This window comes from Falco rusticolus, chromosome 5, assembly GCF_015220075.1.
Source record: "Falco rusticolus isolate bFalRus1 chromosome 5, bFalRus1.pri, whole genome shotgun sequence".
Lineage (NCBI taxonomy): Eukaryota > Metazoa > Chordata > Aves > Falconiformes > Falconidae > Falco > Falco rusticolus.
In genome coordinates this window covers 60,512,676-60,537,094 of record NC_051191.1, presented here as the reverse complement: position 1 = coordinate 60,537,094, position 24,419 = coordinate 60,512,676, and the positions used below count along the sequence as shown (strand labels likewise).

The following is a 24,419-nucleotide window of genomic DNA, read 5'->3' as shown; positions in this document are numbered from 1 at the left end:
CCATAGTAGTAATGGCTGAGTGATCTCTCCCTGCACTTACTTTGACCCACAAGCCTTTAATTTTATTTTCTCTCCCCTGTCCAGCTGAGGAGGGGAGTGGTAGAGCAGTTTTGGTGGGACCTGGAGTCCAGCCAGGGTCAACCCACCACAGGGGTAATTTATTTAAAATTAATTTTAATATTGCTTTAAATTCAATTTAATAGATCCAGATCTCAGGACTGGAAGATGTTGCAGGGGGAGGGCTATGCCTGATCTCCAGAGTGGTGAGCAGCAATAGAGAAAGAAGAGCAAGTAAATTGTTCGCTGTCTTTTTGGCTGCAAAAACAAGAAGCATCAGAGAAAAGTACTCAGTTTAAAACTACTGAACTGTTTTATTCCCAACAATGTGTAGATAAGCTGTGGAACATCTTGCCCAGAATCTGGCACTATTAAAAATTTTTTTGTTGCAGGAGAATTGGACAACATGTAGCCAATGGCTGTTCTTTTTCCCCTTCTATGATTTTTAATTAAAGGTGACTGATGGCTTCATATTGCTCTCTTTTTAGTAGCATTATGCAGATTAAGTCTGCACAATTCAGTTGGTCTTAAAGTGTTAGCTGTATTGCATGTGCCTGGGTCAAATGTGCTGAGAATATGCTGAAAACATGATGTGGCTTGGAATTCTAGTATTTCTAAAATGACTGCCACTTGGTCATGCCAGGATTTTGATCTTTTGTAATCCCTGATTTTTTTTTTTATCCCTCTGTGAACAATTTACCCCCAAAGTTACACTCAAGAATACCTAAAAAGCATAGTGCTGAATTTTCAAATCTGTAAAATCAGAAAAATTTGCTTCTAATAAAACTTTTTCCTTTTTTTTTTTTTTGACAGTTATGCAGTAGGAACAAACATTTTGGAGTAAACTTACGGCTGAAAGCTTGTGCTATCTGATAGAGCTTAGGTTTCCTGTAAGCGATAAAAAAAATCACAAAGAACTGACTCCAATAGGTGCTTGGTTTGGAAAGGGAAAAAACTCTTAATCCTCTAACTACCACTGTTAATTTATTAAACTTTTCTATTGTGGAAGTAATGATGATTTCTGATTACATACTAACCACAGCTAACAGACCAGGCTGCAGGGTAACGGGGTCATCGGACTGAAATAGCTGCTTGGCGAGCATGTAGTTAGTTAGATGGAAGTCCATGTGGGATGCAATAGGAATTAAATGTATTAAACAAATGCTCCATGCTGACTGCCTGCTTTATGCAGTAAACTGTATGGAAATGGCCTGAAATGTTGCTACTCTTATGTTTAATGTTGGCTTTTGTGTCCAGGATGTCTGGACCCCAGACCAAACTATTCATGAAGAATCTGAGTGAGTGCAGATGTGTGTGTCCAAGTGCTATTTTTACACTCTGCTTCTAAAATGTACTTAGAAATTATTACATATGAACTGGCAAAAACTTACCATCACAGGAATTTGCAAAGATCAGTAATGTTTCTTTTTTATCTTGAACTGGAGGTGGTGAGTAGTCCCCTCTGTCAGTGGGATTCTGGTGTCTGTAGCAGCAGCAGCAGAGGTGGCAACTGGCCAGAGGCGGGAAGGCCGCAAACGGTGGAAGGTATCAAAGTCCCCTACGAGGGGCGAGGGTATTGGGAGGCGGCGGGCTTAGCAAAGCCCTCGGCCCCCTTCGTGCACGCGTGTGTGTGTGTCTGTGCGTGTCTGTCTGTGACTATCTGTGTGTCTGTCCGTGTCTCTGTGTGCGTGTCTTTGTGTGTCTGTTCACTCCTTCCGGCCCTCCGTGGGCCCAGAACCTTCGGGCGCGGCGCGGCGCGCCGGGAGGACGCGTTTGGCTGCTGCACCTCCGGTCCCTCGCCGCCAGCCTCCGCTGTGCCGTCCCTGTCGGGCTAGGATGGAGGCGCTGGCCACGGAGCTGGGGGCCCTGACCCCGGAGCAAGCGGCGGCTCCTGTGAATACGGTGGAGGTTAGCGGCGGGCACCGGCCGACCGGCCGGCGGGGAAGGGGCGGCAGGCGTCGGGCCGGGCCGGAGGAGGCTGGGCTGGGGGTGAGGTGAGGGGAAGGCGCCCACCTCCCCGCGCGCATGCGCAGAGCCCCCAGCTGTCTGCACAGGTGGCCGGGGGGCTGCAGCGCCCGCGCGGCGGCTGTGGCGCGGGGCGGCTGGCTCGCGCTGCCCGTGCCGCACGAGGCCGGGCCTGCTGGGGTGCCGTCTCGGTGCCGTCTCGGTGCCCGGAGTTTGCCGGGGCTGAGCCCTGCGGGCGAGAGCCGAGAGGCCTCAGCCCTCCCCGGCGGTTCCGGGGCAGTTGCCTCGTGTGGGGAGGGGGAGGAGGCGGGGGCGGTGTCAGGTCCCCGTGGCTGGACCGCGCTTCTTGTGAGGAAAGAGCTCGTCGGGAGCGGAGCCCGGGAGCCCCGGTGTGCTGCCTGAGGTGCTGTGCGTGCTCCTGCACCGTGAGGGACAGCGCTACACCACAGCTGCAGCACTGCCACGTACGGCTAAATGTGAATGCCAAACCAGAATTGTGAGGTGCCGATGTGCTGTGAACATTATAGTATACGCTTTTTCTGGAGCGACCTGGTGCAGCCTTGTTTTGTGCTGTCTGGGCCTCGCCTTTGCCCTCGACCCGTTTCATCCCAAATCTGTGGGCGGTTCCCGATGCCACTGAGGAGGAGGAAGTGGGGCTGATGTAAGGTGATGTGCCCTGTCATCATCAAAGAATGAATGGGGAAACGTTTGTAGGAATCTTGGTGTGCTTACATTTGTCAATACTTTGTTTAGATAGTTTTGCTGAATCTGCCACCGTTTGAGCGCTGGTAGGTTTTACGGAGACACATGTCTGCAAGTGCTACTCCCAGGACTGATGTATTTTGTAAAGTAAAAGTTGTAGCAAGTCTTTCCTTTCTAGGAATATAATTTACAGTGTTAACAGCACAAAAAAAAAGTTAGTTCTTCTTAAATGAGGACATGGTAGTAACGAATTTTCTAAGAAATACATATTCTCACATAAATTGCTTTTAGAAAAGACAATGCCGTGTTGTGTACTGAGAAAGTATTGCATAGCACATATGGCTTACTACGATGATCCAGTTCATCTCCCTATTTTGTTTTTACTCATCTAGGTTGGCTTTGGACAGTTGTTTGGTTTTTTTTTCCCCTAGATAGAGCTCAGTTTAAATAATGTTACTGTTTAAAAATAATAATTAAGAAAAACGAAACAAAAAAAGCTCTAGCATCGTAGATGTTTGGTCACTCTTTGGAAGGATATTTCACACTGTTTTTTGTTTTCAGGAAAAATGGCGACTTCTTCCAGCGTTTCTAAAGGTTAGTGTTATGCACTCATTTCGTGGCATGAATATTTTGTCTTCTTTCTAAATTCATGTGCCCCTCTTCTAGGTTTGGCTGTTTCCCAGAATACCTGTCCTTACCTTCTGTGTGGATTTTGCAATTATTTTTTTTTCATTCCATGCAATTATGGATAAACTTATTACATAGATTGATTTTTTATTTATTTACAGATTAATTTGTGGAGGTATCTTTTTTAGAAGTTTGCATTTTTGTGTGGGTGTTCGCAATGAGCAATGTATATATGTAATGTTTCCAGATTTTTTTACTCTTTTACTGGCACACATAGACCATATTCATGGTCTTTATATAAAACTGTGGTATTAGGTTTGTTGTGTTTGTCACAGGATGTGTATAACTACAAATCTGGATTCTGCAGAGGCTTGAATATATGTATGTCTTCCCTCATGAAGTCAGAGCTTGATTGAACTCAAAGATTACTAGTGTCTTAATGTCAGTGCTACTCGTATAGTATGGAATTAGTTGAATAGCACATTTCTATATAAAATGCCATTGGATGTAATAACAGGACTAAAACAGCTGGAAGTGAGGAAGGAGAAAGGCAGTAATGAAAATTGTATCATAAAGATGGCTGGTAAAGTCTGTGATGTGCTTAGGTACCTTCAGGGAATTGCAGTCACCTCTGCGCCCGTCATCTGTCTGGAAACGTTGCCCACTTCAGCAAGGTGGTCTCACTTCGTCATTCCTTTCCTTCCCAGTTTCAATACCTGCACTTCTCTTTTTGTTGCACCCTTGAGTGTTTGATTGTGGTAGGAAAACTAAATTCAAGTGTCAGTTATGGGTTGTGTATGTTTTCACTTGGTTCGGGCCTGTGAGGATGCTTCAGGGCCCTAATGAATCTGGTTTCTGTGTCTCTCCCAGCAACCATGTGAACTTCCATCATGAGCTTGAGCTAGTGACATTGTCTGAATTCCTGAGACTCTGAGAAAGGGAGGGCTGCTGATTGTGAGGTGCAGTTTGCCATGTGCTTTATACCAAGTGTATCCATCCCACATTATTTCCAGCCAGTGAGCCCTTTACTCTGGGGCTGCTGGTGGTGGTTGGCCTTTCTGTGCGTGTCGGTTTATTCATGCCAGCAGTGATACAGTTATATAAAGCTAATGTTGTGCATTACAGTTTCTGTGGTGGAGTTTTCTTTCAGTAATGCTGTTCATATCGCCTCATAAAAAAAATGGAAGGAATACGAGCCTGATTTCTAGGCACTAATAAATTAATAATATTTTCTTGCCTATGTCATATGATGTGCAATGTTTTTGTAAATTAGGGAAACTTTTGATCTGGAGTCATTCCTCCTTTGTCTTAACCCCCAGAGGCTTCACTGGGCAGCTGGATTTGTCATTCTAAGCTTCCTATTTCTTTCTAATAATTTCAGAATTAGCTGTTGCCTATCATGTGAACTATGTAAATATGTGTTTTCTGTATGAAGTTTGTAACATGTTAGTTGTCATAAGGTGTTTCAAAGATTAAAGCCCTCTGAGCATCTAAGCATGTGTCTCAGTATCAGCTAACACTCTTTCGTTTTCAAGGAAATCTTGCACTGTGGTTAGGATAGTTACACCTTTTATTTCTGCAAATGCAGATCTATTAACAAAATGAATGCTTCTCTTAGTATTCTTTCAAGCCAAAATATTTTTTTTCTTTAATCCCTGATCGTTTTACTTAGTATCACCCCCCTTCTTTTGATTGCTGTAAAGGCCTTAAACTTAAATCTTTGAAATACACTGTATCAACTCATTACCTGGGGAAATGGGTACTGTTTATTATGTGTGATACTACCCCTGGGCATATTCTCGCTCTTCCTGCCTACAGATGGAACTCAGATTTCTTAGGCGTGTCCTGCCCTCCTGTGACTTTCCTTGCTTGTTAACTTCTGTTTTTCACACCCTCCTTTTCTTCCATCTCCCCTGTCTCATTGGCCCTCCCTCTCATTCTTCTTTATGCCACCTGCTCTTGTTGGGTTGCAGACAACTTCTTGACCCAAGCAGCACACATAGTCATAATTGTACTATAAATGATTAAAATTATTTCAGAATAACAGCAAACTGATAAAATACTTTGACTTGCAATGGCTCTTGTTTGTTTTATATGACTGTCAAAATTTATTGGGTGTTTATACAGTGACTAAATTACTTTTCTGACTCAAAGAACGATGACAGCTCTGGTGTAAACCTGGAAATGTACATTGTAGAACCAGACCAATCATCCAGGCACTTCTCAGAACTTTGTCAACTGAAAGAATTTAGCACAGATCCAAAACTACTTATAAATGCTTCTATCTTCTGCCTTATGTGATTAATGTTATTGAAGCTAATTTTGTTTGCTGCATGTGTGTATTTTCCAGGTGAAAGGACTTGTGAAGCAACACATAGACTCATTCAACTATTTCATCAATGTAGAGGTATGCTTTCTTGGTGGAAAGAGAGTGGCTCTTAGTACTCAGAAAAGGCACATGATTCTGTTGGTTTTGTTTTTTTGCCCTCCAGATAAAGAAAATCATGAAGGCCAATGAAAAAGTTACAAGTGATGCTGACCCAATGTGGTACTTGAAGTAAGCATGAAATGATTTCCGTATCAGTAGTAGTGTGTGTACTATCTCAGGGGTTTGTTATTGGCTATAAAGTATTTATAGGCACTTGTGTAGGTATAAATCAAGAGAGTATTTTCCATAACTTATCTCTTACTTGGAGCATTGAAAGATGGGAGGATTTAAAGAATAATCGTGTGAAGCAGACTTAATAGTCAGCTGTTAACAATACCTTATGTCAGCATTCTTCTGTAATTTAGTCTTTTTGGATGACAGATGGGAGTTTCTTTCTGCCTGTTTGCAAAGGTAACCTGGGGTTTATTGCATGTGTAGTTTAAATTTTAACTAACTAGAACACAGCTCAAATACAATGACTTAGTTTGGGAAAAATGATTGCTCATTATTAATCAACCTACATTCAGCAAAGTAACTTCATTTTTCAGTATATGTAGGATTCTGCTTCTTTCAGGTCACCTAAAAATATTTGGCTCATTGCTCATTATGGAACCGTTTGCATTACAGGTACCTCAATATCTATGTTGGGACTCCAGATGTGGAAGAAAGCTTCAATGTGACACGACCTGTATCACCTCATGAGGTATTAATGTTTGCATCTGTCTTGTTTGTTTGGTCTTGGAAATGCCTTGGCTATTAACTGCATATAACTTTTTAATTAATTTTTTTTTCCTGACTTGCAAATAACTAGTCAGTGTTTCATGGTGCTGTATTTGAGTGGGTTTCCATGAAACTAATGAAAAGTACTTCTCTTGTGTAATCTTGTGGCTCTCCTTATGACAGAGCTGAAGTCCTCACACTACAGTGTAGTGTTTTTTGATGTTTTTATTAACTTCTTTGTAATATTAACCTTGCTACTCTCTGCACCCTGGGTCACTTCAGTCTCCCCTTCCCTCACAGTCATCTTTGGGAACATCTCTCTGATTTTTTGCTCACAGTTTTTAAGTCTGAGTCGGAGACTAAAAATGGAAACTTTGAGCAGAAATAGATGGAAGTTGATAAAATTACAGGAAACTTCAGAAGAACATTAGCCTTATGGGGAGTATATTTAACTACTTTGCACTGCTGTAAGCATATAGGTTGACAAATGGATTGTGTGCTTCTGCAATAAAGATGCCTGTTGGAGAACAAGTGCTTCTCTGACTGAAATCAGTCTGTTGCTTTTGGCAGGATATAAGTTAGCTTCTATACATATAAGAATATGTATAAGAAATGCATAAATTAAGATGAGATTTGAACCTTTTAGGATCGTTTCCAGGACTCTATAGCCATACAGTTCCCTTCAGAGATTGCTCAGAAACAAAGTCTTCCTCTCCTGCTGCTGTGCTTTGAGATTTATACCACTGCAGCAGAGGTACTGACAACCACTTCTGGCCTCAGAACAGGAACTGAGCTTGAAACTTGCACTCATTTACCTACATACAGCCTGCTGTCAATGTAATAAGTCAATTCATATATCAGATGTTTTTTTCCGTGCTATATACCCTTGATACTTGGATTGTTGGTTGTTTTCCATGTTGTGTATGTGGCACGCTTTAGACTCTTACCGTGAAATACATTCTGTGCTTTGGAGAAATTCTGTAAAAACAAGCCATCTAGTGGCTGCCTCGTGTGTATAGCCACACCTGTTTCCAGCGACCTGACTAACTCCTTTAGTTTGATGGAAAGATTTTAAGTAAGGCCAATAACTCAGCCATCAACAGTTCAATTAGATGTAATACGGCACAGCTCACGCATTTTATAAATGTGTAGTTAACATTAAATCAGTATATATTGAATGTGCACAAAATGCAACATGATTTTATTTTTCTTTCATATGAATGACATTGCACGCAAAAAATTTTGTGGCCAATAACTCATATGCAAGAATCCAGATATTAAAATGCTTGCTTACTTTAAAAGTAAAGTGACTGTATGTGCAGAAGAGGAAAAAATAAATGTTTCCTAGAGAATGTTGACCTTGAATTTAGAATAACCTATTCTTGCATCTCAGATATAGCCTTACTGATCCTTAACGCTAGTGCATCATTTCTCAGTTTTTTTCCATGTGTTACACACACGTGAAGGCCATAGTTATTTTCTTAAATAGTGTGCTAATAATGTCAAACCAGGGATGTGATTTAAAAAAACAAACCAGAAAGATTGGATACTCATGAGTATGTCATTACATTTCTCTGTTAGAGGCTTATGAAGTTCCTTCCCAAAGACACCTAAAATGATCAGGTTTTCATAAGGGGCTGAGTACATTGCCTATCTTCAACTAAATTTGGGAGGGTTTATGTCCTTGCTTTCCTCAAAGATCCACTCATGCCTGTCTTTTACCTCTAGGCGTCTAATGTAAGGGGAGTTACCTGAAGGAAGGTGATACAAAAATACAAGTGCTGGCCTATTAGACTGTGTAATTCTTATTTTATATCTGTGTCTTGCATGGACAGAGCATGCAAAAAGAATCTCAAAGCCTTTTTTCACCCAAGTTATATTAATGAAGCTATCTGAGACTCCTTCTCACACAGTTCTTACGGGAGTTTCAAGAACTATTCACACAGATGAATTTAAAGTAATTAGAAAATGGAAATGTTCTCAAGTTACTTTTATATTCGATAAAGATGCTTGGAGCACAATGGGACCTAGTTTCCTACAAATCACAGCTTGAAAACTGCTGGTGCACATCAGTATTTTATTACTAGAGAAGTAGTTTACTTCTTAATATGAAGAGAAGGAGCATTCAGTTTGCAAAGATTCTTGAGGCATGTTTTTCCCATACAGTTGCATCTTTAATACACAGCACAATCTTTATTGCATTTATTAATGTATAGTCGATACACTGAAAGACTATAGAACCATAAATGTACAAGTCTGAATACTGATAAACGTATAATCCTGGAGCTCAAGGATATTGAATACTCGGAGAGATCACAAATGACCTGCTGTGAGTTGCTCTGTTGTATTCAGCAAATGCAATAAACCTTGGCTTGCATGACAATACACAATACCTTAAGGGCTAGCTGCAGAGTCATAGAGAGAGATTGGAGATAGCAAACCAGAAAGCTCAGGTTAGAAATGGTTGAGCCTTGAGCTATATAATGTCCTAGATATGTATATCCTGCTTCTCTTGCCATGTGAGGGATTCGCAAACAAATTCTGGGAATCCTTACAGGAAGTGATACTGTAGTGAGCCTTCTGTAAGTCATCTTTAGAAAACAGTACCGTACAGTGAGATCTGCTCATTCTGTTAATGAGGTAGTGCAGTGTCTCTCTTAATCTCGTGTGATTCCTTTCTATCAAACTTCTTATGACAGCAGTACTCTTCAGCTGTTTTGAGTCTTCATACAGAAATGTCCCTAAGCTGAGCGCTGCTCTCAGAGGCTATGGTGTAGTATGGTCTGTGTGTCAGCTCTGCTGATTAGGCCTGCTTGTTTAATTAAACAGTTTAGAAGTTATGCTCTGCAGTGCTATCCTCTGAAGATCTGCTGGCTGCTCTTGAAACATCACAGTAATTGTATTTGGGGTTTTTTTGGTTTTATTTTAAGCAGGAGACTCTGTGACACATAGTCCAGGTACCATTAAGAGCTTGGTCAAGCTTTGTTTTGCATGATTTCTTTGTGAGGACTTACAGGTGACAGGGATAACACAGGATATTTTCAGAGAGAGTCTTCAGCTTGTAAGCCAACGTGACTGTTCTCCTTTTAGTGCCGCCTGAGAGACATGACTTACTCTGCCCCGATTACAGTGGACATTGAATATACACGAGGTAGCCAGAGGATCATACGCAATGCATTACCCATTGGCAGGTAAGATGTCGTGTTGGGAAGAGTTTTTACTGCAAAATAAATGTAGGCTGACCTTACCTCCTTGTTAAAAGAAACAGTGAGCAGGCAAATCTTGAAAAGCTGTACAGGATGTGGTTGTTATGTTCTGTAATAAGATCTTGTTTTGCAAAAGCTTCTGGAAATTTGTCTTTCCAAAGAAGGATGGATATAAGGATGGATGTTGTCTGTGCTTGTACTGATACAAAACCAAAGAGGGAAATACAGGAGAGAATACTCAAGCTTCAGGTTGTGTTATTGCAAAATGAAAATAAGTCATATTTGCTTTGTAGGCAAATTACCCACTCTTTCACACATAATATGTGGATATACATCTGTGGAAGTTGGATGGTAAAACCAGTAAAGCAAGCATGGGTTCTTCTGTATGAGGTTAAGCTCTCCTTTAAAATTGATTTGGTTTAGAGCCAAGGCTGAGCTTTGTGGGTAAGTGTTGAGGATTTTTTTACTGGTTTTGTTTTTCTAAAGCCTGTCAAATTACTTGAGGTTATTAGTATTGTGAAGGACATCTGATTTCTTAAAGAAAAAAATAATGTGCCTTTTGGAGAAAAACAAGCTCTTAACCATACCAAAAAGGCAAAATTCCTGACAGTGCTAGCATTTATTGAAAGCAAAATTGCATTTGAAAGGCAATAAAGGTGTCTGTCTTTTGTAGACAGAGTTTCTTAAAGACAAATGCTGCTGACTTTAAAGGTCAGTGCCTTACAGAGATTGTTTACTGTGTGACTATGCATCTTACCAAAGTTGGAATACTGGCAGGAAAGAGAAAATAGATATTTAAGGAGCTACACTTCTTGCAGTGAAATTTTAAGCTGTCATATAAAAAGATACACTTCAGCTCTGTCAATAGAACATGATAAATGAAACTTCTGTAGCTGTAGTCAGTTTATTGCTTTAAGTAACTTTTTAAGAAAAGTTTTTAAAAGACCATCTAAATTTGAGTCCTTTGAATTATTTTACAGTGTGTGCTGTAGGCAAAGAAAAACGTTAATGTGTGTTTTTACCAAAATGGTTAGCAATTTGTATACAAAAGACAGTACTTTAAAGGGTAAGTTATAGCTAAGAGAAGCACAACAAAAACTAGTTAGTTGTCTACATCTCTCTGTATAAAAAAAAAAAAAAAACCAAAAAAAGATGGACTGAAGAAGACTTGTAAAGCCTCCATAATATACTGAAAAAGACTAAATTACTGCACAGCACTAGTGTGTTGCATCTTTGCATCTTACATTAAGGCCTGTTCCTGTAAATTCCTCTTTTTCCTATGAAGTAAGGTCATGGCAGAAAAAGCACTCTTCATTAAGAAATGAAGTTCTGTCATCTGACTGGTTTTAAGGGCATACATGCAGAAAATATTTTTGCTGTTAAAAGCTTAATATCCGGTTATTATTTCCATGGGGAATAATTTTCCTCCTCTATCCCTAGTATTATGCTGGGTTCTTTTTGTTGGGTGAGTATATACAATGTTCTTGTTTGATATGTAGTTCAGACTGGGACAGCAGAGCTGTATGTTCTTTCATCTCTTATTTCTGTTGTTTGGCAGAGTAACTGATAACCTATGTGTGTTAGAAACAAAAAAAAACCAGGGCAATGTCTTTTTGTCTTTAAAAAGGAAAATTTCCTTTGAATGCTTCATAGCATTCCAAATTTATGCACAGAAATTCAATAACTTTATTTTCCCTTTTTTTTATTTTCTTCCCGTTCTTCAGATAATTAAAAAATCAGATTCTGTCCTCAAAAGGAGAATGAGTTACTGTATATAATGTCTAACATTAATTGCAAAATATTTTATTGTTCACCAGTGAAATAAAGAATACATGCTTGGTGAAATCTGTTTCACTGGAGTTTTCAGTTTTGGCATTTACATACTCCATTTTGAGCTTTCTTTTGCCAATTGGTTACTGTTTCTGATATAAATAGCCAATGCATTAGGCTTATTGTGTGTGTGATACAAGATTATCATATGAAGCTTCTTATCTCTAGGAAACACTTTCTCAATGAGATGACTGAAGCAAGTAGATTATCTGTATAGAGCACTGTAGTGACAAGGTAGCTTTTTATTCTCTTCAAAAATAAAGAATTTTGAGTTCCTCAGTTTTCTTTTAAGATAAAAGAATATAAAAATGGTCAAGAAATTCAAATAATTGATAAAATTTGCATACAAGAAAGGTAACTTCATTAGCAAAAGCTTCCTACTGTTAATTTGTGTTGGAATAATTCTGAATTAAGTATCTCTGAGGTTGCAGATAGTTCCGTAGTAGAAATCATAGATAAATTTTGTCAAAATATGTCTTAGCAAACACCTGGCACATAGGTCTTACAAAGACTGTGCACCAAGGAGTGAAATTCTGTAAGCTGGACCAAAAGTCCACTTTTTTGTAGAAGAGACTAAAGGGCTTGGAGTTCTTTTGGTAGTTGTAGTGATAAGCTGTTTTCATCTTGTGCAAAATGCAGCTTTTTCTTTGGAAGTGAAATATGTTTTCTTTCAAAAGTTTTAATGAAAAATCTGAGAGTGGGAAGCTATGTTATGAAGCTGACTGTAGAAGTCCACTTTTAAATAATAACTGCAAAATCATTGTTGGTTAGTTGTTGAATAAGCCTAGTTGAATTCCTAGTAAGACTGCAATGTAAACACAAAACCAAATGAATGTGAACACTGCATTTCATCACAGGGTGACAGAGTAATTCAGGTTGGAAGAGACTTCAGGAGGTCTCTAGTACAACCTCCAGCTCAAAATGGGGTCAGCTGTCTTTATCCTGTTAGGTCTTGAAGACCTCCACACATGGAGACTGCCCAGCTTCTCCATGCACTTTATTCCACTACTTGAATGTCTTCATGGTGAAGAAATTTTGCCTCCAACCAGTCTGTGCCTCTTTAGTTTATCTGCTTTTTTTCCCTCCCTAAGCATAGAATTTGTATTTAATTTCTTGGAATAATTTTCCACCACTTCATGTTGCTTCACAAAATGCTTGCTGCAGGCTTCTGTGCTAAGACACTAGAGAAATCAAGAGCTACTACTGGGGAAACTTCATGCCTGGGTTATGTGTTAGAGGCACTGTCTATCTGCAGCCGTAAGGTGTCATTGTGATGTGGGAAATCAGGTCTGAACTAGCTTTTCCTAATTAAAACTGGTAACTGTGGATCTGCAATGGTGTGGTCTTCAGTGCAGACTGTACTGTTTTTGGGGACCAGGAGTCTTTGCACTAGTAGTCATTGGTCTTCGTGACTGTGCTTGTCCTGGATGCCTGTAGTAGCTGCATAAAGATTGAGTAGGAAGTCTACAGTTTCTGTCAGTAGGTGTGCAGTTTCAGGTCTGTTTTCAAACTACATGTTCAATGAAAAAAGGTGGGATTAAAGGAAAAGCCCATTGTTCGTTGCTTGCATGTGTTCTAATTACCTTAAATGTGTTTTCTTCGGTTTCTTCAGCATGGGTTTTGTTCTGAACTTGGCTATTCATATTTTTCTATCTGAATCTAAAGTAAAAGTGTAACTGCTTTTCTTGCAGAATGCCTATAATGCTGCGTAGCTCCAATTGCGTTCTTACCGGGAAAACTCCAGCAGAATTTGCCAAACTTAACGAATGTCCTTTAGATCCAGGTACATTTGCACTCATGCTCTTTCTTTCCCATCTTTACTTTTAATTTTAAATGTTTTTTAGCAAAGAAATACCCCATTGGTATGTTTCCTGAAATACCCCATTGGTATGTTTCCTGCCACTTTGAAGTTGCTGTGGGAACTTCTCAAGTGTATGCTTGTAACTAAAAGAACTTGGCAGGCTTTTGAAAGTAGTAAGAAATGGTGACAGCATGGAATGTTTGTATTTGCAGAGGAGTTTTCAACCACAAAAAAAATAGACCAAAATTTTGAGAAAGTTGAAGAGTGTATATATAGTATTGTACAGTGATGTGTTACATGGGAACAAAGGTGGAGTTTGTTCATGAAAATGAAGTGAATCAGGGGAGAGTGAAGTATAATGGCGTCCTTCAGGAACTCTCACTTGCTGCCCTTTTAAAAGTAAGAATAAAGTGTTACATATTAATATTTGAAATGTAGAGAGGAGATGAAGGATTATAACAAGCAACTTCTTTGGGTTTTATCTGCCGCTTTTGAAGCGTGCGTTGGACATGTACCGTGCTTGCTTGTGATGGCAAGGTACGGTGACATGTGCTGTGCTGGAGGCATTAATAGATAGCTACAGTCTAAGAGAGGAATCTGACATGGCTCATGTGCAGATTCCTTAGATTGCCTTAGGTACAACAAGGGCATTAAAATGCATTTTAAAAAGTAATGCAAAAGAAATTCCTCCCCAGAGTGCCAGAGAGAGCAATTGTTAATTATGGAAGACTTTCTCTTTCTTTGTTACCAGGCATCTGAAATGGCTGGTTCTTTTTTGATATTTATATTTATATTATATATTATATATTATAATTTATAATATGCTTTTCTGGCAAGCAATTTTTTTACCTAATTTGTAGAACTAATAATTCTATAACATCTTTTAATAAGTATGGTTACCTTACAGGTTTGTGGGTTTTGTACAGCTTTTACAGGTTTTGGTCTGCCTGTGGGTTCTTTCTGTTGAAATCCTTCCCAGATAAAGTGTTAGATCTCAAATACTATGTGTGAGCTTAGCAAAATTTCTGTTTAGTCTAGTGGAATGTTTTCGTAGTTATGACAGGTTCCACACAGGGTTTGCTCTTTACTCTTATAAGGGAGAATTTACTCTTCTGTTTTGTCCTTTGTGTACATACTGTTTACTTTCTAATAATTTATATTTAAATTAATATTGAAGAAGGTGCAAAGGTACTGACATGCAAAATCTTTCTATTTAATAGGTGGCTATTTCATTGTTAAAGGTGTAGAGAAAGTAATTCTTATTCAAGAGCAGTTATCTAAAAACAGAATAATTGTGGAAGCTGATAGAAAGGGCACAGTTGGCGCTTCTGTTACCAGGTATGGTAAACACCTATAATTACATAAAAGAGATAAAATCAAAGCTTTAGAAGGTCATAGTTGTAGTTGTAGGAGCTGTGTAGTTTTTCTTCCTAGTATAGTTTAATGGGAAAAAGCTGTAGACATTCAATGCCCCTGTCTTGCTACTGTCATTTTGTATGCTAAAATATCAATTCCATGATCAGTTAGTACAGTATTCCCACAAAAATAAATCGAAGTTGCTCATATGCTTCAGGGTTCATCTCAGACTAGGAAAAGCAAGATCTAATTTTTAACATAAAGCTGCACTTCCTAACCAATGGTATTTGGTCTCATTTTGCAGCAAGTAACATGAAGTTACTGCAGTAGAAATTGGATGTAACCTTTTGTCTGACTAAGTCAAACTGGTGTGAAAGCTTTTAAAGGCAATTGAGAAGGAAACAAAAATCTATGTTTTTGTAGTACAGGAATTACTGAAAATGGCAAGGTAGTCTAAATTTGGACCTTCCTCTTTGACTAAGTTTTATTTGTATTTGTTTGCCTTTTTGTTTTTAAGCTGCCTGCTGGTATAATGTGCTTGTCACTATTCAGTGGGAGGGCTGTTTTTTCTTCCCCAGAAGTCTCATGCGTCTCTCTCCTAGCTACTTTACTGTTCCTCAGTAAGCCTAGATGAGGTTAAACATACAATACAAAATACTGTTATCTCGTTACTGCTGTTGCCACAGTATTTGTGTGCAGTTTGACCTTGCTGGTTACATCCAAGTTGATGATAAAAGCATGCAAAGATGATTTTGAGAAGTACAGGCTTCTGTTTGCTTAAGTTGCATATTGACCTTCCCCATCACAGGTGATAACACCCTATTACCTTGGAGTTATGGGGTGATGTCTGGCTGTTTTAATACAATTTTTAAGAGGAGAAAGTGGGATTAATTCAGCTGCAAGACTGCTCAAGCTTGAGAAGTTTTTTTATACAGAAGGTTCTTGGAGTGTCAGTGCAATCTTTCTGTTGGACATAATATTTCATTTTTTTTTTTAACTTCAGCTCCACTCATGAGAAGAAGAGCAGAACAAATATGGTTGTGAAACAAGGAAGATTTTACCTGAGGCACAACACTCTGTCAGAAGATATTCCCATTGCTATCATATTTAAGGTAATCAGCTGTTGGTTTGAAGAAAAAGAAAAAAAGCTATGCTGTAGCTCAAGAAGGAAGGTTGGTGGCAGCACCTCTCAGAATTTAATATGTATAGAAGGACTTGGCAGGACTTAGAGAGTGTTAGCTTTTTTTCCCCTGGGAAGTCATCTTTATTGTACAGCAAAAAGAAAAAGTGCTGCATTTGTCTGCAAGGAGAACATTGCTGTGCCAAGACAAATGCCTGCCACCCCTTACTGCTTTGTAAGGTCCTGCTGCACTGCTCTCTGTGCTCCTGTTGCTACAGAAAGTCAGGTTTTTGGTTTCTTTTGTTGTGAGCTATGTAGCAAACTTGCGTTAAGGGTCTTCATTTCTGGGTTTGCCCCGCTCCCCTGCCCCCACCTCAAACTTTTGGACTGCAAAGTCGCTCAACACCCTGTGTTTCAGGTCTGGGGACATGACAGCCATGAGCTCCTTATACATGACTTCCAGTCATAACTGTAAACAACACTGATAGCCTCCGGGGAAGGCTTGCAATTCTTAGACCTATTGCTAAATCCTTTAAGATTACTAGAGTGGCTTGCATTTTTTGGCACTTTAATTCCTTCCCTTGTGAATGAGCTCTGCCTCAGTCAGAATGCTTCGGAATCTCTGAATCCCTGCTTGGGTCAGGAACGCTCACTAGTATCTTAAGTGCGGTGACTGCCTGGGCAGGCATCGCAGCTTTGAAGAGATCCCTGGTGGGGCTGACAAAGGGCCGTGAGAGACATCCACCCCTGATTCTGGGCAAGAATTGAGAAGTATTTGTCCTGCCAGCTAAGCTGGTGACGGTGTCATGCCTTGGACCTCATAGCTTGTGAAACTGCCAGAACTGCTTTCTTTTGCCCTCTGCTCCTCTCTTTGATTTTAATTCACTCAAGGGTGCACACAACTGAAGGCATAATGATGACTTTTCCCTAGCTGCCCGACAGGACTGGGAGCAGGCTGGTAGCCCATCTGTCTGTGGTATTGAACATGTGGGCTACAGCCAGTGAAGGTGATGAGTGGACATGCACTGCAGGGCTGCCAGAGAAGACAGCAGAGCATGGCCAGGCTTTTAGGCTAGGATCTGTCCTCCCAGCTGCTCCCTCCTGTCCTGTAGGCTTCACTGCTGCCGGTGGGTTTGCAGCCTGGTGCCCTGTGCGTGCAGAAGGAAATTGGGCGGCAGTCCTGGAGGCACTTTTCACAGGGAGGGTGGCTTAGGGCACAGAAATGCCTCTGACTGTATCTAGCAAGTAAATCCTCCATCTCCCTTTACCGTCTTCACTGTAATGGTTAACGCAGCACACAGGAGGTTTGGGAGCGTAGTAGTCACTTGAGGAAATAAACTGCCAGCAGAGGGCAGCACTCGCTCACAGCATCCAAACGGGTTCTGCCAGCAGCGCTGATCTGCTGGTGTCGGCAAGTACGGGGTTTTCTGTATTACCACAGCATTTTGGCTGATGTAGAGTTTTAAGAATCGGTTTTCTTATAGCGAGTGCTTTGGGTTTGGTACTAGAAAATAGTTTAATAATTGGATTTAGACTTGAGAAACAAATGTCTGTTGTCTCTGATTAAGCTAATCTCTTCAAGTAGCTGGAAGTGATCATCTGGTTTTAGTGACCAGTGTTAAAGGAGGTTGAGAAATTATTTGTGTTGAGAAATGCACATAAAAGTGTCAGGATTCAGTTCACAACTTTTCTGTTGCAGGAAAGTGTTAATGTGGCTCTTAATCCATTTGCTCAGAGTACCAAACAGCTGGATTCCACCTTCACTTACAGAATTTTATTACATTTTGTCACCCCCTGCTGGTACAGATAAATACCTGCTCACAGAAGAGTAACTGCTCAGGGTTATTAAGTCTTTGGAGGTGGTTGTTTGGGTTCTTTTTAAGCAGCATTGTACGACTATTTGATCACCTTCTGACAATGCTTGCTGTAATTATCCTCCTGTCTATATGTATCTTTTATATTCCAGATGATGTGGCATATTTTTTTATTTATTTATTGAATAAGGGGTTACAGTTTTTAGAAGCTGCTTGCTGTAGTGCTTTAACCCAGTTACAAACTAGCTGCACCCGCTTTTAGCTATTCTGAATGTTCCATTCTTGACCGGCACTTATCTGTACTTGTGAGTGATCATTTTCGTTACCTTTCCTTTAATAACATGTGAACTTCAGGGTTCTTCTGTTCACTTTTGATGAGTCTCCAGCTGGGAACTAAAAATGCCAGAGAATCTTTTCAATGGATTATCAGGCAGGCACCGGCCTCTGATCTTTCCTGCTTTCTTGGGCATTGCTGTAATGCAGTATTACTTTATTGTATTTAACTACTAGAAGCAAGCTTGCAAATGCTGTAGCCCTGGAAAATCCCTAACTTAGGAATCTCCATGTAGCGTCAGCTCTCTCACATGGCAGTTATACGTAGGAGATTTGTTGGAAAAGCAAGGAGAATAATTCCTTTCTGCTGTCACCCAAGCCTTGGGCATGGAGCATGGGTCTTCCTTGTTACTAGTAAGTGTTCTGCTTCTTGTAATTTAGAGATACACATCTGCAAGGGGCAAAGTTAAGCTGTACAGACAATCTAAGGTCTGAAGTTGTGGTTGCTTTTGCATCCTTAACTTTTACTGTAGCAACTGCTTGTAGAATTTCCAACTGAAAAATAACCAGAGAAGGCAATGACAAAAATCTATTGCTGTGCAGTTTTTCCCAGACCAGTATCCAGCTGCAACCAAGTTCCACAAACCTCTGTGTTTTGACTAGGAAAATGACTGTAATTGGTAGAGGACTGCTATCCAGTTTAAGGGCCAGCTAGAGGGGAGGTTTTGTCAGGAGCTGAGAATCAGCGGGAGAAGGTTGGGCAGTTTTGGATCGTCTTCTAGTCCCAATAGCTTTAAATGGCCCAGTGTTCCTGCACATGACTTAAGATGTAGGTTAGGTACAGAAAATCATTGTAACTTCATAGAAAAGAAAGCAAATATTGGAGATCTGTGATCTAATGTGGATTTAAAGGTACTGCAACTGTAAAGTGCAGGTATACTAATATTGCTTAAACATCTTTGTCAAAATCAAGGGCTATGAAGTAGGGAGTGTTACAAACACCACCCGCTGACACAGCTGAGGGCTAAAATTCATAAAGAGCTCCGTAGACTAGAATCTTGAGAGCGCTTTCCTGTTTCAGGCATGAGTCATGGACACAGCTGCATACCGGGACAAGACCTGAACACACAGCAAACATACAGCCTGTCTTTCTTTCCTTTCGTGGTGAGGAAGGAAACCCAGGTTCATAGGCTGTGGGGAGAGGTGGAAATAGTTTGGATCTGAAGGTCCCTTGATCTGGATAGGTGGGGAGGCTGGACTGTGTAATGTCACCCTAAAGAGGGCATCTGCTGTGCAGTTCATCCTTATCCATAGTCTCTTCTAAACCTCAAGTCTGAATGACCTTGTTCTGCTGCTTTGCTTTTCTGCCATCCAGACCTGTAAGGATCTTTGAGATTGGCATACTTGGAGATTTAAGAGCTAGTTGTGCTGAACACATGTAAGTTGTGGTTTTGTGAAGTTTAGCACATTGACCACAGCTAACTGCAATTTGATAGGCTATAAAAGGCGACGTCCTGGCACTGTTCTAGGGCAGACTTGAAGTGTCCGTTCTTCAGATGCGATGGAGTTAGTGCTTTGTGTGGTAATAGCTTAAATACTTTCCCCCTAACCTTTCTTCTTGAAAGTGACAGAAGTATTTGTATGGCCGCTTTATATGTAAATGCAGGTTTTGGTTTGAAGTAGTGATTTAAATTGGACAGTTTTGCCCCCAAAGTATGTATTTGTTGAGGTTTTTGAAGGGTTGTTAACTGCCTTGTTACGGGAAACAGACATGACTAATTTGCTTCCTGCTTACTGGGTAAGGCTGCTTCATTAGTTAATACACATGCAACCAGATTGGTGTTTAGGCTGTCCTGAGTTGACCTGCAGCCCCAGGAGACCTTGTTTTAGCTGTGTGGTAGTTGTCCACAGATCACAGGGCTGTGTGAACTGTGTGTAGTGGGTTTTTTGAATATGTCGGGCTATGAGCTATGTACACTTTACCTGGGGTGGGGGGGTGGGGGGGGTGGAGCTCAAGCAGGTTTAGGTAGCAATGAGCGTTAGAGGAGGTGTGGAATATTTGTGTAGTACTTAAGGGTGTTTCTATCCTGAAAAACGTTAGGGTTATGGGTGACGTCATGCTGTGGCTTTTGCAGGGAACTCACTACATTGCAGGGTTTAGAGCTGTTTTAAGGTAAAGGCTATTTTTCTTTTGGGTTTGTGATCTTGGTTCAGTGGACTTGAGTGAGTCCTGGGAGCTGAAGTAAATGAAGGTTGCATGCTGCACCAAAACTAGTTGGAGAAGGAAGAGAATTATAAGTAACCTAGGGGGACTTAAAGTTGAATTTTACAACCTGAATCACTAGGTGAAGTATCTTTAGTTTATGTGGGAGCTATAAGGAGCTGCTCTAGGACCTGCGGCAAAAGGTTTGAACAGCAGATCAAGTTTCATTTTTACAAACCTGTGTTAGTCTTGGAGCTGTTAAGAGCAACTCTAGTGAAACAGCTGAATGGTGGTCTTACTGGATCTGCAGAATTATGGGTTCCCATGGCTGCAGTTTCATAACTTGTATATTTTGAATTATGAAAGCTCCAGACCAATTCTCTCTGTGATGTCAACCTTGAACTTCCCTGACATCTTTTTAATCCAGTCATCTGCCTGTCTCCGTTCTGTAATTTAGCCTGATGGACTGCAGAACTGCATTCTAGGGAAGTGCCATGGAAACGCCTAGACATCATCATTAAGGCAGGAGCTGGGGGAGGAAGAGCTGGGCTTGCACTCTGTCGTGCACACTCTGTCATATGTACGTGTGTTTGCGCACACACACATTTTGGGCAGCAGGGACATCCCCAGTCCTAGGAAGCGGCTGACCCCAGTTGGACCACTTTGTCCCACTTGAACACAGGAAGATCTGAATATTATGAATGATTGCTTTGACTTGTCTGTCTCATGTCCGTTGGCTACTAGCCTTCCAACCACGCTCTTCAACAGCCTGCTACTGTCTCCTTCCTCATCCCCTCATCCTTTCACTGCTACTGTTAAGGTATCCCTTTGCAATGTCTCCTTCGCCTCCACCCCCCCACCCCCCAAAAAATTAACCCTTTGTGGCTTTGTCTTCCAATCAAAAATAAACGAGACATCTTGTCTCTCTCTTTTTTTGTGTGTGTGTCTTTGTTTTATGTTAATTCACTTTTAGTCGGCTTTGTCTTGGGATGGTAAGAACAGGACACATACCTACTTTGAATGTCATCAGTGTTTCTGTAAGAAAAGCAACAACCCAGGAATATTTTGTTACTATCCTAGTGATGTTACAGGCTAATTCTGGAGTACCTTTTTGGTTTTGATTTTTTTGTGGAAGTACAACATCAGGGCCAAATTTACTAGAAGAGCAAGTGTTAAGATTACAAATCTATCTGATACCAGCATAGGCTGTTGTGTTCCCTGTTAGTATTGCATGTAGGTGGAGTTGTGTGTGCAGCTCTGCCTGTGATTGTTGAGAGTACAGAGGAGACTAAATGGGTTTACTTTTAGGCTGTTGTATCAGCACATCTTTTTCAGTTATTTGTCTAAGTTTTAGTCATTAGTCATAAATCAATTTCCCCCAATTTGCACTTATCGAATAATATAACATGTATTGTTTGGTGGCAGACCCCAGCCTTGCCAACACACAAATTCAGATTCTCAAGTGAGTTTGCTGCTAGACTTCAACTAGAAATATAAATGGGCCTAATGATAAGTCCTATTCTCATCTTGCTGTCGAACTTCTGATCAGAGAATTCATCACGCTAGAAGAAATCATCAACCTTCTTTACTGTTTTTTGGATTTCTGTTTTTTTTTTTTAATGGGCAAAAGAGCATAGCAAAACTGCAGGTTGACTTTTTTCCCCCTACTTGTTTTGTTCACTTTTTACATGACTATTACAATCTGGTTGCCATCCTAAAATTAACCTGGTGGACAGAAGTAGGATGATATCTTATCAGCTTGTATTTGATGTGCTTTAGATAAATGTATTCCTGGTATATGTGCCTAGAATGGCACAAAGATTCCTTTAATAAAATTTTGGTCTTCTGTAGCTGAGTGCAATATGAATATGAGTGTATGAATCCGATTGTGGTTCCTAAACTGGTTTGCTGGTCAGCTATTAAGTCCTAGACAGGTGGGAAATTACTATTGTGAAGCTTTCATGCTTTTGTAGATTTTTCTTATGAGTCTGGCTATCAGGTCATTAGGGTTTTTGTTAACTTCTCTGCTGGGGTTTAACTACTGTGCAACCTTATTTAAAAGGGTGAGTGAGCATAATAATATTTGAAAAACAGAGATCTGAACTACAGAAATAACACATGGGCAATTTCTGTTTCTGAAAAGAGCCTTGAGATCAGAGGGGTGACTATTTACTGGAACACTCTTATCTGGTGAAGTAACCGTGTCTTGATTTGGCACTCAGGTCCAAGATGGTGATCTGTGCTTTGCACTGAAAATGGGCATGTTCTCACACTCTTGTGGGTGTGCTACTTTTGCACTTGTCTGCTGAAAAAGAGAAGAAATTAAAGAAGAAAAGATAAAAAAAAAGCTGGATACTTCACAATCAGAGCAACAGTTTTGTGAGGGGATAGTGTTAGCTAGGTATTAAGCAAAGTGATGCCCAATGAAGGCAGTAAGAAGGGAAGGTATTTATGTATTTTGGAGGAAAATGTGACTTTTTGGGACACTGCCAGTTTTTAATGAGGACCAGAATACTAGGGTCTACATAGGCCATTATTTACAGTGGTCTTTGTGGCAGGCACTTAGAGGAATAATACGAATACAAACGTAACTTCCTCAAAAAGTTCTGAGAAACATTATAACTCAGCCAGAAGAGGTTTAGTGAGATTATTCCGTTTCTTGATATGGCAGAGCTCCAGGCAAATGTGTGAAGAGGGGAGCTTTAGCACCATCTGGAATCCACAAAGGCCTGCACTGCTGGCTGCCACCTTGAAACACTTACTGATAGAGAGATTTTTCTAAACCTGTTAAGCACTTTCTTAGTTTATTAAGCTTTTTCCGCAGTATAAAGTCTAACAAGGTGTCCAAGGATCAGTGAAATAATAGGATGGCTTTCAAGTGGAATTGTGTAGTGAAGTCATCTTCTAAATGCAGAGAGCTGCAAAGGAGTAAATTATAAATGTTTCTCAAATAGGACGTGCTGCATGGCAGTCAACTGAGTTTACGAAATTGCTTGTGGTAAGAGATAGCATGTAATCTTTTAAGAAATTTCACCTTCCTTTATTTATTGTAGATTCTGGTTTTCATTGTTAAACATGTAGGGTTGTTACTACCTGGTATTTATTTTTTCTTAAGAAAAACCATAAAATTTAACTCCTGTCAGTGAAGGAAAAAAGGCTCTCCAAAAAGTGTGTGTGTTCCTGCTGCTTATCAAGATTTCCTTTTAATGTTCTTCCATAGCTAGAATATGTGCTGCCAGTGCCAGATGGCACAGTTTCTTAGAGAAGAACTAGCTCTTGCTTAGTAGTAATGCAGACAAACAATACTGAATTAGCATAAGCAAATGTCAGTGAGTTAACATAAAGCCTGTGCTATTTCTGTCTTTTCTTTTTTTCCTAGGCCATGGGTGTTGAGAGTGACCAAGAGATTGTACAAATGATTGGCACAGAAGAACACGTGATGGCTGCATTTGCTCCTAGTCTGGAAGAATGCCAAAAAGCTCAGATTTTTACACAGATGCAGGTGTGTCTTTTCACATGGCCAGAGGCCATAAAATATAAAGATGGTGGGTATTGACCATTTTGATGTGTTCATGCACTTTGTGTTTTGGGGTTTGGTTTTTTGGGTCTTTTTTAGGGGGCAGGACTTGTCAAAAGCGAGGCTTTGCTCTCATTTCCTGACTGAAAAAAAAAAGTCAAGAAACACTTTGTTTTCAGAAGCCCAGGGTTATGTTTTAATGTGTGCGGCAAATAGCGATGTCCATAAGATTAGGGGGTTTTGTTGAGGATGATTCCCATTTTTTAAAAAGGAACTACAGGCCTCATTTTGCAGAAGCCTTACTGATGTGGACATGACCATTTCATCATGTGTAGGTGTTCTCCTCCAATTCTAATCTCTTGTATAAAGCCCACAATAATAGCCACCCTCTGTCCTGCTAAAGACTCTCCAGAATTCTCTTCAGCTCATGTGTACTTTTTTAAATTAGCCAGAACACAGGCCATTTTGCTGTTTTCCATCATGTACATATTAGTCTGTTAGAAGAAGCTTTTGAAGGTTGGTCATAGTTCTGCTATTTCATTGTAAACTTTAGCGACTCCTTCTGTGTATGATGTTAAGTAACATGAACATCTTTCTAGTTTGCATCTTTTGGGGCTTTTCAGGGTTAGAGGTAGTATAGAGGCCTCCTATTTCAGAGTCAGAAGAGTAAAATGGTGATGTTGGAGGAACATGGAGAAGTTTGAAGCATCTAGGAAGGTAGAAAAACTGAAATACAGAAGTTACTCTGTGCAAGAAATGTCAAACGAAATTAAAAGAGAGCTATCTGGAGAAGAAGGTAA

The 24,419-nt window shown here is 40.2% G+C and overlaps 1 protein-coding gene across 2 annotated transcripts in view; it reads left to right on the top strand.

Moving 5' to 3' along the window:
- Window positions 1-1,831: 1,831 nt before the first annotated feature.
- Window positions 1,832-24,419, top strand: part of POLR3B (RNA polymerase III subunit B) — an 82,010-nt gene continuing 59,422 nt past the window's right edge. Inside the window, exons 1-10 of one of the 2 annotated variants that reach the window (XR_005104446.1) lie at window positions 1,832-1,965; window positions 3,286-3,318; window positions 5,702-5,758; window positions 5,844-5,908; window positions 6,407-6,482; window positions 9,590-9,690; window positions 13,227-13,318; window positions 14,557-14,674; window positions 15,696-15,804; window positions 23,482-23,604. Coding sequence is in view for 1 of the 2 variants with exons in the window: in XM_037389070.1 (XP_037244967.1) it covers window positions 1,894-1,965; window positions 3,286-3,318; window positions 5,702-5,758; window positions 5,844-5,908; window positions 6,407-6,482; window positions 9,590-9,690; window positions 13,227-13,318; window positions 14,557-14,674; window positions 15,696-15,804; window positions 23,482-23,604 (846 nt within the window). In the remaining variant the exon portion in view is untranslated. The remainder of the gene's footprint in view (window positions 1,966-3,285; window positions 3,319-5,701; window positions 5,759-5,843; window positions 5,909-6,406; window positions 6,483-9,589; window positions 9,691-13,226; window positions 13,319-14,556; window positions 14,675-15,695; window positions 15,805-23,481; window positions 23,605-24,419) is intronic. The other variant, XM_037389070.1, reaches the window with a different exon arrangement.